The sequence below is a fragment of the Sinohyriopsis cumingii genome, chromosome 12 (genome assembly GCF_028554795.1).
Source record: "Sinohyriopsis cumingii isolate HCF-2022 chromosome 12, ASM2855479v2, whole genome shotgun sequence".
Classification (NCBI taxonomy): domain Eukaryota; kingdom Metazoa; phylum Mollusca; class Bivalvia; order Unionida; family Unionidae; genus Sinohyriopsis; species Sinohyriopsis cumingii.
In genome coordinates, this window is record NC_142972.1 from 109,246,666 (window position 1) to 109,263,002 (window position 16,337).

At 35.2% G+C, this 16,337-nt stretch overlaps 1 protein-coding gene across 1 annotated transcript in view; it reads left to right on the forward strand.

The window, feature by feature from the left end:
* Positions 1-16,337, forward strand: part of LOC149787234 (kinesin-like protein KIF13A) — a 398,962-nt gene that overhangs the window by 321,394 nt on the left and 61,231 nt on the right. The window contains exons 22-27 of the mRNA XM_089977741.1: positions 931-1,104; positions 5,100-5,251; positions 7,051-7,183; positions 8,386-8,629; positions 14,834-14,960; positions 15,558-15,613. Of these exons, the coding sequence (XP_089833867.1) occupies positions 931-1,104; positions 5,100-5,251; positions 7,051-7,183; positions 8,386-8,629; positions 14,834-14,960; positions 15,558-15,613 (886 nt within the window). The remainder of the gene's footprint in view (positions 1-930; positions 1,105-5,099; positions 5,252-7,050; positions 7,184-8,385; positions 8,630-14,833; positions 14,961-15,557; positions 15,614-16,337) is intronic.

Consider the following 16,337-nt stretch of genomic DNA (forward strand, 5'->3'; position numbering starts at 1 on the left):
ATAATAATTTTAACAATCACAAAAACATTACTTTCAAGCCAAGAAAATCAATAAAAAGTATGAGATCTTTGGAAATCTTTAGTGATTTATGGCTTGCTGTAAATTGGCCTTGCAGGATTTCTATTACAGAACACATGTGATCTCAGTTATTGTGTCATACTAAGAAAAGAAACAAAATTCCTCAGTGTTATTCCCATTTCTATTTCTGTTTAATAGAAGGAGTCAGTTTTTTATCCTGTGCAAATTTGAGGGTATCTAGCCTTGAGTATTGGTATAAAAATGAGGTTGTGATGCCGTACATAATAATGAGGGTAATTGCCCATAGGGTACTAGTATTACTGTAAAATTAAGAATGCTATATATCACAGGGTACTGTGAAAGTCTTTACGTAACTGGAGGAAGATATCTCTGACTCTGCTGACATGCTAATTTGTGTAATGATTAAAACTATACAGCTTTAGTTTAAAACACACAAATGTTTTTTTTTTAAAATGTGCAGAACTTGGTTCCAAATACATGATATGACACTTGTGTCTTCAATCTTTTCTCATTCTGTTATAAGCTCTTAAATGAAGACAGACCTTATTTAGATTTTGAAACAACTCCTTTTAAAGCATGCAGAAGAAATATAATGATCAAAGAAAATTACAGACTTTTAATATTTTATCTAGCTTTGCTATAAGAAGAGATCATTTAGTGATCAAACTTAATAGTGCCAAAATTTTGCTTTGCATAAATAATTTTTTATTTAATGAATCCTATTCAGTCCTAAAGGGAAACTACTCACACAGATTTAGGACTTATCCTTCTTTGTATTAGATGTTTTAAATAAGATATATTTGCAACAGATTCATCTCTCTATCTGTTTCTCTCTCTCTTTCTCACATACACACACATTGTCTTGCATTACAAATCTTAAATCCATTGTAGGTTTGTATCCATGGAGCCAAGGGCCTTCCAAGGGAGTTGTCACATTTTGTGTTCTGCCAGTACTCCTTTTGGGGTCAGGAGGAACCCATTACTGTGGCCCCTGTCATCAACCCAGAGGCTAGCAGTATTAATCCCAAGAAAGGGACAATGTCTTTCCGATTTGATCACAGAAGGGTAAGAGACAAATATACTATTTACACTTGCACAGAATAAGTATGCAATTGTGTAAAACATAGACTAGATCTCTGTTCAGCAGATCCATCCAGCTAAGGTTGTGGGGGTACATATATATACATAGCTGCCAACCCTCATGAATTTGGTGTGAATTTCACGACTTTTTCAGCGACTCACAGATTCACGCCGCAAGCCAAAAATTCACGAATTCTCCAATCCTCAATTATTTTAAATCTTTAATAAAATAACCGATTTCCCGTTAAGCGCTAGTCGTGATATTTGCAGTTGCCGAAACGGTCCGGTACTGCTTGTTGCTATATCAGTAGATCTACAGCCAATTAGTACAGTTGGCCCGGTAGCAAGCATTTTAGCTTATTTTAATCTGTATGTATAAGAGTAGTTTTAAAAATGCATTTGAGAGAAACTGGGGCCTAGCCGGAATTTTGCTCCGCGCATGCGTCACCAACAATGATTTGAGTTACGGTTCAGCATCGCATGTACGATTTTGAAAACTTCTTCACCACTAAGAAAAAAGAACTTTATTACTCAAAAAGTGAAGTTTAATTTGGAATATATCAAAAATTGGCCATGCATTCTGCCATTAAACATTTATATCCATCATGCTTTTTGCACTCAGTGCGCCATCACAGAGACGATGTGAGGAAGCACGTCGGTTGCAAAAAACACGTAGAAATTGGGAAAATTAAGAATTCGCAGATTTCAGCTCCGGAATATTTTAAACAATTGGCGGAAGAAATGCAGGCTACCAACACTGAAACATTATTTGTGAGTTTTCTTGTCGAACAGAATCTACCTTTATCAGCTGGAGACCATGCTATACATTTGTTCTGACAAATGTTGCCGGACTCGAAAATCGATTCCAAATTTTCGTGTGGAAGGACCAAAAGTGCTGCAGCTCCTGTGCATTCCTCACAGCAACAATGCAAGCGAAAGTGTATTTTCTCTTGTGAGGAAAAATAAGACTTTAGGGCCTCCTTAGCTGCAGAAAATATTTCAGTAATTTTAGTCACCAAGATCAACCAGCCGGCAAGAAGTCTGAACTGTTTAGAAAACAAATTTACGATCAAGCAGTTGAGGAAGTTCAAGTCTGCCACAGTATCATATCTTGATAAATAAATATTTCTGCATATATGTAGTGTTTTAGTTTTATAAAGCGAACTTGATATAGTGTAGTATTGACCGTTGGAGTGGATGGAGTTATTGTCATGGTATTTTTCACGAATTCTTGTCCAAATTCACGACTTTTTATCCCTATTTTCACTAATTGTGAGCCTGGAAGGTTGGCAGCTATGTATATATGTATATATATATATATACACGCACACACATACATACACACACACAATTGTAAATCAGCTAAATAACACCACCCACCCACCCCCACCCCCATCCCGTTTTAGGGTTGCGGGAAGCTTATTACACTTTGACCCTCTTCCAGTTTGGGATGTATTTGCAAGTCAGATCTGTCTGAAGGTGAGCCAGAGTTACACTTTGTAATAAAGACTGGATGGATGGATGTTATTGAGTGGAATATGTCTAAAAACAATTAACAACTTAACATTTTGGTCATCTTCTTGTCATAAAATCCATAGAAATCCATACATCTTGATTTTCTAAATCCGTTTATATTATAAATTCATAAATTCTACTGTAGGTCACATGCTGGTATAAAAATATTAGCCCAGAATGATCCAATTCACAGTATCTCATAATATTATAATTTCACATGTCAAATAAATAAAGTTCATACTTTTGTGAGTCACATCATCCTGTAAATGTCTCTGATTCCATGTTGTGCAGTATCCTAAAAATGTCACTGTCTAATGTCATCTGGTACAGTATCCTAAGAATGGCACTGTCTAATGTCGTCTGATACAGTATCCTAAAGATGGCACTGTCTAATGTTGTCTGATACAGTATCCTAAGAATGGCATTGTCTGATGTCGTATGATACAGTATCCTAAAAAATCGCACTGTCTAATGTCGTCTGATACAGTATCCTAAAAATGTCACTGTCTAATATCATCTGGTACATTATCCTAAAAAGGGCAGTGTCTAATGTCGTCTTGTACAGTATCCTAAGAATGGCACTGTCTAATGTTGTCTGGTACAGAATCCTAAAATGGCACAGTCTAATATCATCTAATAGTTTCCTAAAAATGTCACTGTCTAATATAATCTGGTACAGTATCCTAAGAATGGCACTGTCTAATGTCGTCTGATACAGTATCCTAAAAATGTCACTGCCTAATGTTGTCTGATACAGTATCCTAAAAATGTCACTGTCTAATGTCATCTGGTACAGTATCCTAAAAATGTCACTGTCTAATGTCGTCCGTTATGAAACCTAAGAATTCATCCTCATTGTCAGAGTGACCAACATCCTGAAATCCTCCATCAATGCCTGGTCATCTTAAATATCATCCAACTCCATTTCTTTGTCATTACTGTCATATGGGGGTGCTTATTTTGAGACTGAGCCAGTTTTTTTGTTAATGTCATATTTCAAACATACAGCCAGTGAAATTTATTAAAAGATGCCAATGAACAGTTATGAGTTGGGCAACAAGATCACAGTTTAAAAAAACCACCCCATATCAGATGCATGGATCAATGAAAGAGTTGTGTGCTAAGGGATTAAGGTCAGATGTGCACAGGGAATTGCAAGGTTCTGCTTGGCACTGAACAAGTATCAAATTTATGGGTTGGTCAAAAGGATTGCCAACTTGAAAACAAGTCGGTGCTTCCTTTACAAACTAAATGCTTATAGGTCCATGTGCAGTGGCACATAACTTGGAAATTATATCTTGGGAATTAGATCTGGCATGTGGAAAAAGAAAACTGAAACCAAACCTTTTATGATATCAAACACAAACATTGTTATACAGTACAACACAAAATATAATACAAATACAGGTTCTTCAGACTTGCACAATAAACACCATTAATAACATTTATAGACACTTCACTTTACATTAGCTAATATTTAATTTACTGGCAATATTTCCAAATTATAAAAACCCAAATAACTATAGATATAGGTATTGTGTAAAATGACACCATCATTAAACCGATGAATGCAGTGCATACTATATACACATGGCTGAATGGGAATAGTGGCATGAAAACGTAAAAACATTTGAATTGACGGCATTTTAGCCACTAAAAACATCATGGGTTTCCATCCCCTAGATCTTTCAAATTTTGTTTATGTTCACCTCTGAGATGACCGCTATTCTGAATAAATAAAATTTTCAGTAAAACAAATGTTGACTTGTAAGCAAAAATATATGGTATAAGTTTGGAATGGCTGCATAACCGATGACTATAAAATGGATGTGACTAAAAGATTTCTTGTAAAGCTGGAAACAGTAATTTTGTTGAAATCTGATTATAAAGCTGTTCATTTTGTAAGTAATTATATAATTTATGATCTTCAAATGTTTCCTAGAAAATAAATTGCTTTTAATTCAGTGTAATTCACAAGGTTCAAATGTTTCCTGGACATAAATTGCTTTTATGTATATACCATTTTGAGGTTGCTTATATTTATATATAATTTATGATTATCAAATGTATCCTGAGACATAAATTGCTTTTTATTTATATATAAAATTTATGAGGTTCAAATGTTTCCTGGAACATAAATTGCTTTTATTTATATATAATTTATGCAGTTCAGATGTTTCCTGGAACATAAATTGTTTTTAATTTGGTATCTAACTGTGCTATATGAAACAAGTATGTACAATGGCTTTACCACCAAAAGCATGTCTGACCATTGCTTTTGCCACTTAATGCAGGTTTGAACATGGAAATCTTTTTGGACAGTCAACTCCAAGCATTTCAGAGTAAGAAATTTTCTTTTGGATAAACTTTGTACAGACTTGCATGATATATTTCAGGTTATTGATCTGCTGGAACATTCTTTTTTTGGTTTTTCTTTTATTTATCTTTTCAAAATTATTTTTCAGGACTTTAAGATAAATGTTATAGATGAATTTGTAGAACACTGCTATGACAGGGCACTATCGATTGAGGTTTGGGGTCATCGCATTGTGGGGTTTGGGTCCCAGATGTCCTATGTTGAAAGTATGAAGGCAAAGACCATGTCTCTTACTGACAGGTGAGTGGAATAAGCGAAAGGTGTTGTTGTTTTTTAGATTATCTATTAATAATTTTGTTAAACAGATGGACTAAAAAATTGGCAACTTTAAAATCTTTTGTTGACTATAAATTTGTCAATACTTTAATGATAAAATTAAATTCTTTAAAAAATAGTATAGATAGCAATATATTGATACAAAATGTTAATAAATAAAAGAAATTGTTACCAGATATATATATATATATATATATATATATATATGCATGCTAAGATTTACAGAATTGGTGAAAGTGTTATGAAAAGCTATGCTACCTGCATATTGTTTGATATTCCTTCTGATCAGTACTATATTGTCTGTAATTTTTGTATGTTGTGAGGTTTCTCTAGGATTTAATGACATATCAGTACAATCAAGGTTATAAGGTGCCTTGTAAAAGACGACATGGGCTGTTGATAACGATGGTAAAATGCACCATGAAATGGAAGACAAAAATGATGCAAATAAAACCATCAGGCCTATTCTGCATTCCCAAGCCAAATGGGCTGCTGTGATATTTTGTTCATTAATTACAGTCAGTATGGTACATTATTTCTTGCATCATAAGAATTGGGACCAGGTTAATAAATGTTTCATAATGTTATTGGTCAGCATGTTATCAGACAGAAAATTTCTTTGTAAATTAAGTACCCACTTCTTAATAGCACAGTAGAGTAAGCCACCTTACAATGAGATTTTGTAACCATAGGGTAGTCCACCTTAGAATGAGACTCTTAATTTGACCATGCGGTAGGTTGAGGGTTCAATCCTTGGCCGAGTCATACCAAAGACTTACAAAAATGGCATTAACAGTTGCCTTGCTTGGCGCTCAGCATTAAGAGTTTAGTGTTAGGACTGGTCAGCCTGGTGTCAGGATAATGTGACTGGGTGGGACATCATGCTACATGTCTGCAGCATGATGCCCTAGTACTAGAAATCACTATAAACTGCCACACTGCCGACATTGTAGCGATATGACTGAAAATGTTTTAAAGCTGCGTTAAAATCCAAATCACACACACACACATTTTGATCATAGAATAGACCACCTTATAATGAGACTCTCCGTAACCATTGAGGAGTCCACCTTATAATGAGACTGAGGGACCAGAGAGGATACCACCTTATAATGAGATTGAGATGATAGAGTAGACCACCTTATAATGAGACTCTGTGTAACCATAGAGTAGACCACCTTATAATGAGACTGTGTAACCATAGAATAGACTACCTTATAATGAGACTCTCTGTGTAACCATAGAATAGACTACCTTATAATAAGACTGTATAACCATAGAGTAGACCACCTTATAATGACTCTGTGTAACCATGGAGTAGACCACCTCATAATGAGACTCTGTGTAACCATAGAGTAGACCACCTCATAATGAGACTCTGTGTAACCATAGAATAGACTACCTTATAATAAGACTGTGTAACCATAGAATAGACTACCTTATAATAAGACTGTGTAACCATAGAGTAGACCACCTTATAATGAGACTCTCTGTGTAACCATAAAATAGACCTTATAATAATACTGTGTATTCAGAGAGTAGACCACCATATAATGTGAATGTGTAACCATACAGTATACCATCTTACAATGAGAATGTGTAACCATACAGTAGACCATCTAATAATGACTGTCTGTCAGACTGTAGAGTAGACCACCTTATAATGACACTGTAGGACCATTGAGTAATACATCATGCATGGACTGATCATAAGACAAATACTGGGTTTGCTGACTTGAAGTATTTCATCATTTTTTCCACAGATGGAGTGAAGTGATGAGGAAGATTGAATTACGGGTAGAAATCCAGGAGCTGAATGATCAGGGGGAGTATGCTCCTGTGGAAGTTAAGCCACAACCTGATGTACCTTGTGCTGGGGTTTTTCAGCTTAGACAGGTATTCTGAATTTACTGAATTCAAGACCTTTTCATGACAGATTTCTTTTTGCTTTCATCTGAAACTTATAAACTAGCTACTCGGAGATTGTATATATCACCTGGAACATAAGAAAGTTGCAGGTTTTTTCCCCACATGTACAGCTCTTAAGTAATTAGCAAAATGTTTATGAGAGTCTGACCACTTGTATCTTGATGTGAGTCTGACCACTTGTATCCTGATGTGAGTCTGACCACTTGTATCCTGATGTGAGTTTGACCACTTATATTGTTATGAGTATGACTGCTTGTATCTTGGTGTGAGTCTGACCACCTGTATCTTGATGTGAGTCTGCCCATTTGTATCTTGATATGGGTGTGCCCATTTGTATCTTGATGTGAGTCTGCCCATTTGTATCTTGATACGAGTGTGTCCATTTGTATCTTGATGTGAGTCTGCCCATTTGTATCTTGATATGAGTCTGCCCATTTGTATCTTGATATGAGTCTGCCCATTTGTATCTTGATGTGAGTGTGCCCATTTGTATCTTGATATGAGTGTGCCCATTTGTATCTGAAGAAATGTTGAGTAGAATTCAAGCAAGTTTGACAGCATCCTGGCTTGAGGACTTTTACAGTTTCTATAAATGATATTAATCTGCCATCAAATATGGCCACTATTACTAAAAATAGATACATCTTGATGACTTCTAAAACAGGATGTAGGAGAAGTTAACCAAATTTGACAAAGTATCTGGTGTAGAAGGCTTTATATTTTTTATAAATGATGCAGCCATCAAATATCACTGAAATAGGAAAAGACCGTTCTTGCCAAGTCCTGCTAAAGTAAGGGAAGTAACCTTGGTGAAGAACAACTAGGAATCATAAGATGGGGGTTATGCTGAGTTATTCTCCATGCAGAAAATGAGGGCTATATCAAGGTGCAATTTAGAGTTTTGTTCTTCAGCAAATATAATCAATTTTTTTTGTTGTATTTTCTTTGAGACAAAATATGATCCACACCCGTCTTCTGAGAGACAAGTGAGTTCATGTGTTAAACCAATGCTAAAATGAGAGAGCAGTGTATACATATATATCTTCATTAGCAGGGGTATTGTATACTGCATTTATATGTCATTTTTTCATGATATATACTGTTTGCATTTGTATAATTTCTTAGCATTTCTTATTAATGTTCTGTACACTATTTCATTGTCTCTACAGGGTCATTCACGAAGGATTCAGGTGCGAGTAAAGCCTGTGGCCCACTCAGGCACACTACCGCTAATTTGTGAGGCCATAACTTCCATATCTGTGGGATCTATCTGTGGAAGATTTAAGATGCAGAAAGGCTTAGATTCCTACCAGGAAGAGGATTTAAATCTTGTTAGGGACAGATGGTCTGAAGCCCTGGCCAGAAGGAAAAATTACCTGGATGAACAGATCCAGAAGTTGATAAATAAAACAGGTAAAAATTTTCAGTAAATTTACAGGGGAGTATGAAATATTGAAGTTCTGTTTAGTCATCGCCACCACTGACGCTGTGTTCCATGGTTTAAGAGAAGTGTTGATTTCATTTTAATAAATCTGTATGAATAAGACTTAGTAAATAATCACTAAAGTTCACGTGTTCACGGATGATATTTATTCAATATTATATCAACTTATAGCCTGCAGGATTTCTTTCCGTGAGAAAACCAGGGTACTAGTTAATCATTATTTTAATTTGTGGATAATCTTATTATAAGAGAATTATATCTCTTTTTTTTTATAAATGTGTCGACATTTTGTTAAACTGGGGTGAGTCAAGATGGCTTGCATGGACACAAAGCATTTAATGCAAGGGCAGTGCACTTGCTTTGTACATGTGCAGTCCCAGATTTGATCAACAGTTCCAGTATATGCACAGTCATGCAGAGTTATGTCTTTTTTTCTGGTGTCAAGTGACCACCACATCAAAGACTACTTCATGCATATCAAGTGACCACTATTCATTGACAATATCATGCATGTCAAGTGACCACCACATCAGTGACTACTTAATGTTTATTTCTTGATCATCATTTGTCACCTACATAAACCATTACAACTTGTTGTACTATTGACCTCTTTAGCTAGTGGCTTTTTGGTTAGAGCATCCACCTCAGATGTGGGAGGTCATGGGTTCAAACCCAGGCCGAGTCATCCCAAAGACTTATAAAAATGGTACTAATAGCTGCCTCACTAGGTACTCAGCATTAAGAGGTTAGTGTTAGGACTGGTCGGCCTGGTTTCAGGATAATGAAACAGAGTGGGACATCATGCTATATATTTGTGGCATGATGCCCTAGTGCTGGACATCGCTATAAACTGCCACACTGCAGACATCGTTGCGATATGACCCAATTTTAAAAAATACTACATTACAAATCCAAAACACACACACACATACCAGTTGCCCACTGACTTATCTAATACATCAGCTTAGAGTGACTATTTACCTAATTACTTTTGTACTTAATATGCTGGGGCAAGTAAGTGGATGTTTGTAAAGTAGCTTCATAGGTCACTGATGAGGTTTTTAATATGTAGCCTTAATTAATATCATTTGAAATCATTACAGCTTCAACACCTTTAGAGCATCCACCTCGAATGCAGGAGGCCACAGGTTCGAACCCTGGCCAAGTCATACCAAAGATTTTTAAAAATGGTATTAACAGCTGCCTCTTTATGTGCTCAGCATTAAGAGCTAGTATTAGGACTGGTGTACCTGGTATCAGAATAATGTGACTAGATGGGACATGATGCTACATGTCTGTGGCATAATGCCCCAGTACTAGACATCAGAAAAAACTGCCACACTGCAGACATAAAAGCGATATAACTTAATTTTTTTTTAACACTATCTCAAAAATCCAGATCATACAAACACACACACACACACATACCTTTCATCCAAGTTTAGTCCACTTTCTGTCAGCATACATTATCTTTTAACCCTTTTCCAGCAATGCTGGGAGAGGATATAATGTTTTGCCCCTTCATTCATTTGTTGGCTTGTTTTGTTCTATATTTGTTTGATTCTTCATTTGTTACACCTTTATTCTGTCCAACCCACACACCTTAAAATATTGTGGCTGCTTCTCAGAACGTGTAACCCATCCATTTCAAAGTAGGTCACTTTGACCATATTTTTGCACTTGAGTTACTTGAGGATTTTCAGCAATATGTTCATTACATTCACAATACAGAGCTCAAGATTGATGCTAGCAAGCTTTCGTTTTGCTAGTTACAATTCTGATGTTGCAAACTGAAAAAAAATAGATGTGAAGTTTCTTGCAAGTGATATTTGGTATCGTGATTTCAATTATATTGCAAGTGATATTTAGCATTCAAATTTCGGTTTTATTGCAAGTGATATTTGGCATTCAGATTTAAATTTTCATGAAAGACATATTTGGTATTTAGATTTCAGATTTGTTGAACATGCGGGAAGATATTGAAAATAGCCCAATTTTTGCTAGTTGAAAATATTTAAAAAATCGATAAACTGCTGCTGATGAAATAATATATTATTTCAAGCCATGCATTATGAACGACCCAATATCAGCTCCTGCAAGTTATGTGGACATATTTCAGCAAGAGTAACTAAACCATATAAAAAATTAGTCACTGTGACCTAATTTTCATGTTTGTAATTTCAACCATTTGGAGATACATTGATGAGATTAAGAACAAAATTTGCTCCACCAGGCTGTGGGTCACTGTGACCTAATTGTTGAATCCACCTTGGTAGAAGCTTGACATGGCAGTTACATTGGCATCCATATGCATTTCAGCATGCATTTGTCTATCCATCAATCGGCAGCCACTGTCAAAGTTTTTGTATATACAACTTCTGTAGGACATTATAAAATGGGCTAAACGGAAAAGTGATCTGGGGGTTTTTTGGTCATTAATACTGGTATTTTCAGCCATTGCTAGTTACAGCATTGCATTTTTAATATTACATCTAATGAATGCATTTTTGTTTTCTCATGGTTTTAATGGCATTTTGGATGCGTTATTGACTTGTATTACACCAAGGAAATAAGAACTATGTGCCAAGGAGGTAGTTCACTTGGGTTGATTGTCCTAATTATATTACTTCCATTGTTTTAATATGTACACTCTCTTAGTAGTCCTTAATGAGAACCTCAGACTTGGGACTGTGATGAGTACCCACCTCACCTCACCCACCCCTGTGAAAATGAAAACAACATTAAAGCAGTTTGTTTTTAGAATACAGAATTCATAGGTTTCAATAAAACAAGTTATATAAATTAACAAAATAATATACCTGTATTATCTGTTATATCAAGCTATAGAAGAATAAAATAGAAATATAACAAGTAACACTTGTATAAATGAAATAAATTGACACCCGAGTTTTGTCATTGCGCTCCTAGGCAACAGTATTGGACATCATGACCATTTAGACATTTCTCACAGTATTGTTTCAGGCTAACTTAACATAGACAAGTAAACAACTGAAATTCAGTACTGGCTTTTTTCATGTGTTTGCTAATTGTTGTTGGTTCAGATTTACATTAAGGGAGTGTCTAATGTACAAATGGCTTCATGTTAGTCATTTGACTCATCAAGGCAAAAACAAGTGAGTCAAAATCCAAACCTATGAGTCCTATTCAAGCCAATGATCAGTCTTCAGTAGTTTTGAAAAATAATTACATTGTTTAAATACACAACAAAAATATTAGTTATATAATGCGACTAAAGCCAATAAGGCAATTCCCTTGCCAGAAGCATCTGAACATTATATTTTTGTTACAAATCATGTTGATGGTTTCATGTCATCAGAAATAATCTGAGCTCACATGAGAAGCTGTTTATTGTTAGATATATCAGTGTTTTCCTCTGCCATTGCTGTCACAAATGACGAATTTTGCTGGTTATGTATAAGACCATCCTCAACAACGTTTGATAGGCTCTCCAATACTTCTGAACAGGAAGTAGCCGAGTCATACTGATTGGCAGAATTCTTTAAAATATCAATGTCATCAATTTCTGTATCCTTTAAATTGTATATTAAATTAGGTAGAGATTTATATTTAAAAACATTTATTGTCTTCTACAGTCAGCCAGTGTACACACTTATGTTGCAATTTCACTGCTATGTCTAGTTTGTAAAACTGCACTAAAAGTTTTTTTTAGCCTCTGTACATATATGGCAAAACATAAAGGCGTCTTCACTCCCACATACTTCACACAACTTAACTTCTTTTTGAAAACATAGCCAGCTTGTTTTTAACTATTGCTGCGCAAAATTTTACATTTTCTCTTACAAGTAATTGGTACCTCATCTTTAGATGATGAAGGCTCCACTGGTTCAATAACGATACTATTATTGATGGTCAGTTGTGCAAACACTGTCCAAATGATAATTTCATTCGTTTCAGATCTATTTAAATTTTTTACTTGGATGCCATTTTCAGTCAAATGCTGACAGTATTTTGGAACAACGCAAGGCATACACTTGAGCGAATGGAAATTGATGCTTCGTTGTGTAACAAGGATGCACATAAAATAATAGTTTCTTGTGAGAATCACTTTCAAATCATGGGGGATTTTTTCCACCCCTTTCTTGTGTGTGGTGATTATACAGTTCTAATATCCTGTTGCTACAAATGATGTAACAATTACAGGTAATGTAAGATCAGCTCCAGGCTTCACACTCACTTGTAACCCTATGTATTATGACAACATCAGAATGTGAAACTGATGTGCGTGTGTTTTCCCTGTTTGGGAGAGTTGTAATCTAGCCAATGAAGTAGTTAGAGCAAACCTTTATTTTGTGTTAACCAGCAAAACATAATATTGGGGTGCATCAGTTTACATACTGGTGAAGATTTTTAGACCAAGCCTTTATTTTGTGTTAATCAGCAAAACAACATTGGGGTGCGTCAGTTTACGTACCATCGACGACTTTTATGCATCAAATTGGAAAAGTCTGCATATTTGATGCATGACACATAGGTAGATAAAACACTTTTAAGGTCATGCAAATCAAAATTATGTGCATGTGAGACTATTATGAAACATGTGTGATAATGACATGTTCATGTTGTGTGATAATATCATGTTCATATTGTATGATAATGACGTGTATGTTGTGTAATATCGACATGTTCATGTTGTGTGATAATGACATGTTCGTATTGTGTAATACTGACATGGTCTTGTTGTGTAATAATGACATGGCCTTGTGTAATAATGACATGGTCATGTTGTGTAATAATGGCATGGTCTTTTTTTTTTTATAGGGTTTTACGCCATTTTTTCAGCACAAGATAGACTTTATATGGTGGCCAGTATAATTGGTGGAGGAAGAACCCTGGAAAATTCCGGGAAGAACCACCGACCCACGAGAAGTTACTGGCAGGCTTTCTCACAGCATGGTCTTGTTGTGTAATAATGACATGGTCATGTTGTGTAATAATGACATGGTCATGTTGTGTAATAATGACATGGTCATGTTGTGTAATAATGACATGGTCTTGTTGTGTAAGAATGACATGGCCTTGTGTACTTATGACATGTCATGTGTAAAAATGACATGGGCTTGTGTAATAATGACATGGTCATGTTGTGTAATAATGACATGGTCATGTTGTGTAATAATGACATGGTCATGTGTAATGATTGGTCATGTATAATAATGACATGGTCATATTGTGTAATAATGACATGGTCATGTTGTGTAATAATGACATGGTCATGTGTAATGATTGGTCATGTATAATAATGACATGGTCATGTGTAATAATGACATGGTCATGTTGTGTAATAATGACATGGTCATGTTGTGTAATAATGACATGGTCATGTGTAATGATTGGTCATGTATAATAATGACATGGTCATGTGTAATAATGACATGGTCATGTTGTGTAATAATGACATGGTCATGTTGTGTAATTATGCCATGGTCATGTTGTGTAATAATGACATGGTCATGTGTAATAATGACATGGTCATGTGTAATGATTGGTCATGTATAATAATGACATGGTCATGTTGTGTAATAATGACATGGTCTTATGTAATAATGACATGGTCATGTTGTGTAATAATGACATGGTCATGTTGTGTAATAATGACATGGTCATGTTGTGTAGTAATGACTTGGTCATGTGTAATAATGACATGGTCATGTTGTGTAGTAATGACTTGGTCATGTGTAATAATGACATGGTCATGTTGTGTAGTAATGACTTGGTCTTATATGAAACAAATAAAATTAAAAATGAGTTTTTACAAGTCTTATTCAAAGCAACAAACACAGTTTTAGAATGAAAACACATTTGGTTTTTTTGTACACCAAATAGATAATTTGGCCAATAAGTGCTCCAAACCTGTCTTTGCACCACAGTTTTCATACATGTGAATCTGCTTTCACAGCTTACATCAGTTACAGACTTGAGCCACATGAGCCTCTTGTTTCATTTTTAATGATTATAACATGATGAAATGTAGAATGAAGAGTGGAGCTCATTTAACATGAAATTGAGTTGACGAAATGTAGAATGCTGAGTGGAGGTCAGTTGACATGAAATTGAGTTGAAACTTAAAAACAGCAGCTTAGAAAAAAGTTGTTCAAGGCAAGTTTGAATTTGTCCAGTTCTGTTTATTTCAGACAAGTCTGAGTCCGATTCTGACAGAGAAAGGGCACTGATTGAGCAGTGGGTGTGTCTTACAGAGGAGAGAAATGCTGTCATGGTCCCTGCAGCAGGAAGTGGCATTCCAGGGGCACCTGCCGACTGGTAGAACTTTTCCTTTATCCTGGCTTGTTTACACATCTTTCCGTACTTATTGTATGCAATCCATTAGCAATCTTCCAAAAACATGATAGTTGCTTGCTAAGCCAAGTCCGAGATTTGATTCAATACAACACATTAAAATCAAAGATAAGTGCCACATGAATGCCGGAATTTGATTTGTAAACAGTTCAACCTTTTAAATCATTATTTACAAATACATGAAATATTAACTCACCATTCAAGGAATCTGAAATTGTAGGCTGATATTCATAACTTTAATGTGCATTGCCTTCACATTACACAGAAAGCAGAATTATTGCCATGTCCCATGGATGTGTTAAGTATTTCCCTTTTTTATATGCATGTTTGGTCAGGTTTTGTAATAATTCACTGTGGCAGCTGAGCATTAACTCCCCATGGATACATTTATTAGTTCACAGTTGAAATTAGAGCATTAAATTTCCATGGAAACATTCATTAGCTCTTTTTAGCAGTTAGAGCATTAACTCATCATGGATACATTAATTGGTTCACTATGGCTATTAGGGCATAAATCTCAATGGATACATTTGTACTCATTATTTTGTCTTGCCATTTCAGGGATGCTCCCCCAGATATGGAACGGCATATGCCAGTATTGTTTCTTGATTTAAATGGTATGTATGTTGAATTTGTTAAATTCTGGAAACCGTTTTCTTGAATAAGAACATTATGTTTAATTAATATTAGGAAGACTGTTTACATTATTAGCTCATTTGACATAAAGTCTCCATCATCTGTAATACATCGTCTATCCATTATTTTTTGGTTTTCTAACTTGTAAAGAAAACACTTGAACAATTTTAAGTGAACCTGTATTCAGATCCGGCTCTGTGCAGTTTGTTCGGAGTAATCAGTAGGATAAACAACATAAACCCTGATCTGTAAGCACATTATGCTGTGTCAGATCTGGATCTTTGTTGCTTGCAATTTTGACTTAGCTTGTAAGCAAGTGCATATGGTACTTGTAGCACAGTCAATCCAAAATATATAAAGCTTGACTCTTGGCCACTGACTCTTCTCGGTCATGTGACATACAACCATATATAGGCAAGCATTACATTTCTATGTGGTAAATTTAGAAATACAATTGAATTGAAACTTAATTTGTTATATGACTTTACACTTAAATTATTAGTGAAGTTTGAATTTCACCCTTTTACAGAAACTTTTAATAGAGTTATGCCCCCTGTTTGACTTGGAAATGAGCCTGTCAGTTATATTAGTAATATATATGCTCTTCAGTTGCATGATACCGTTAGTGCACATGCCAACCATTACACTTTTGGCATAACCTTTACACCTTTTTTCACCTTATGTCTTAGACTCATCTGTATATGT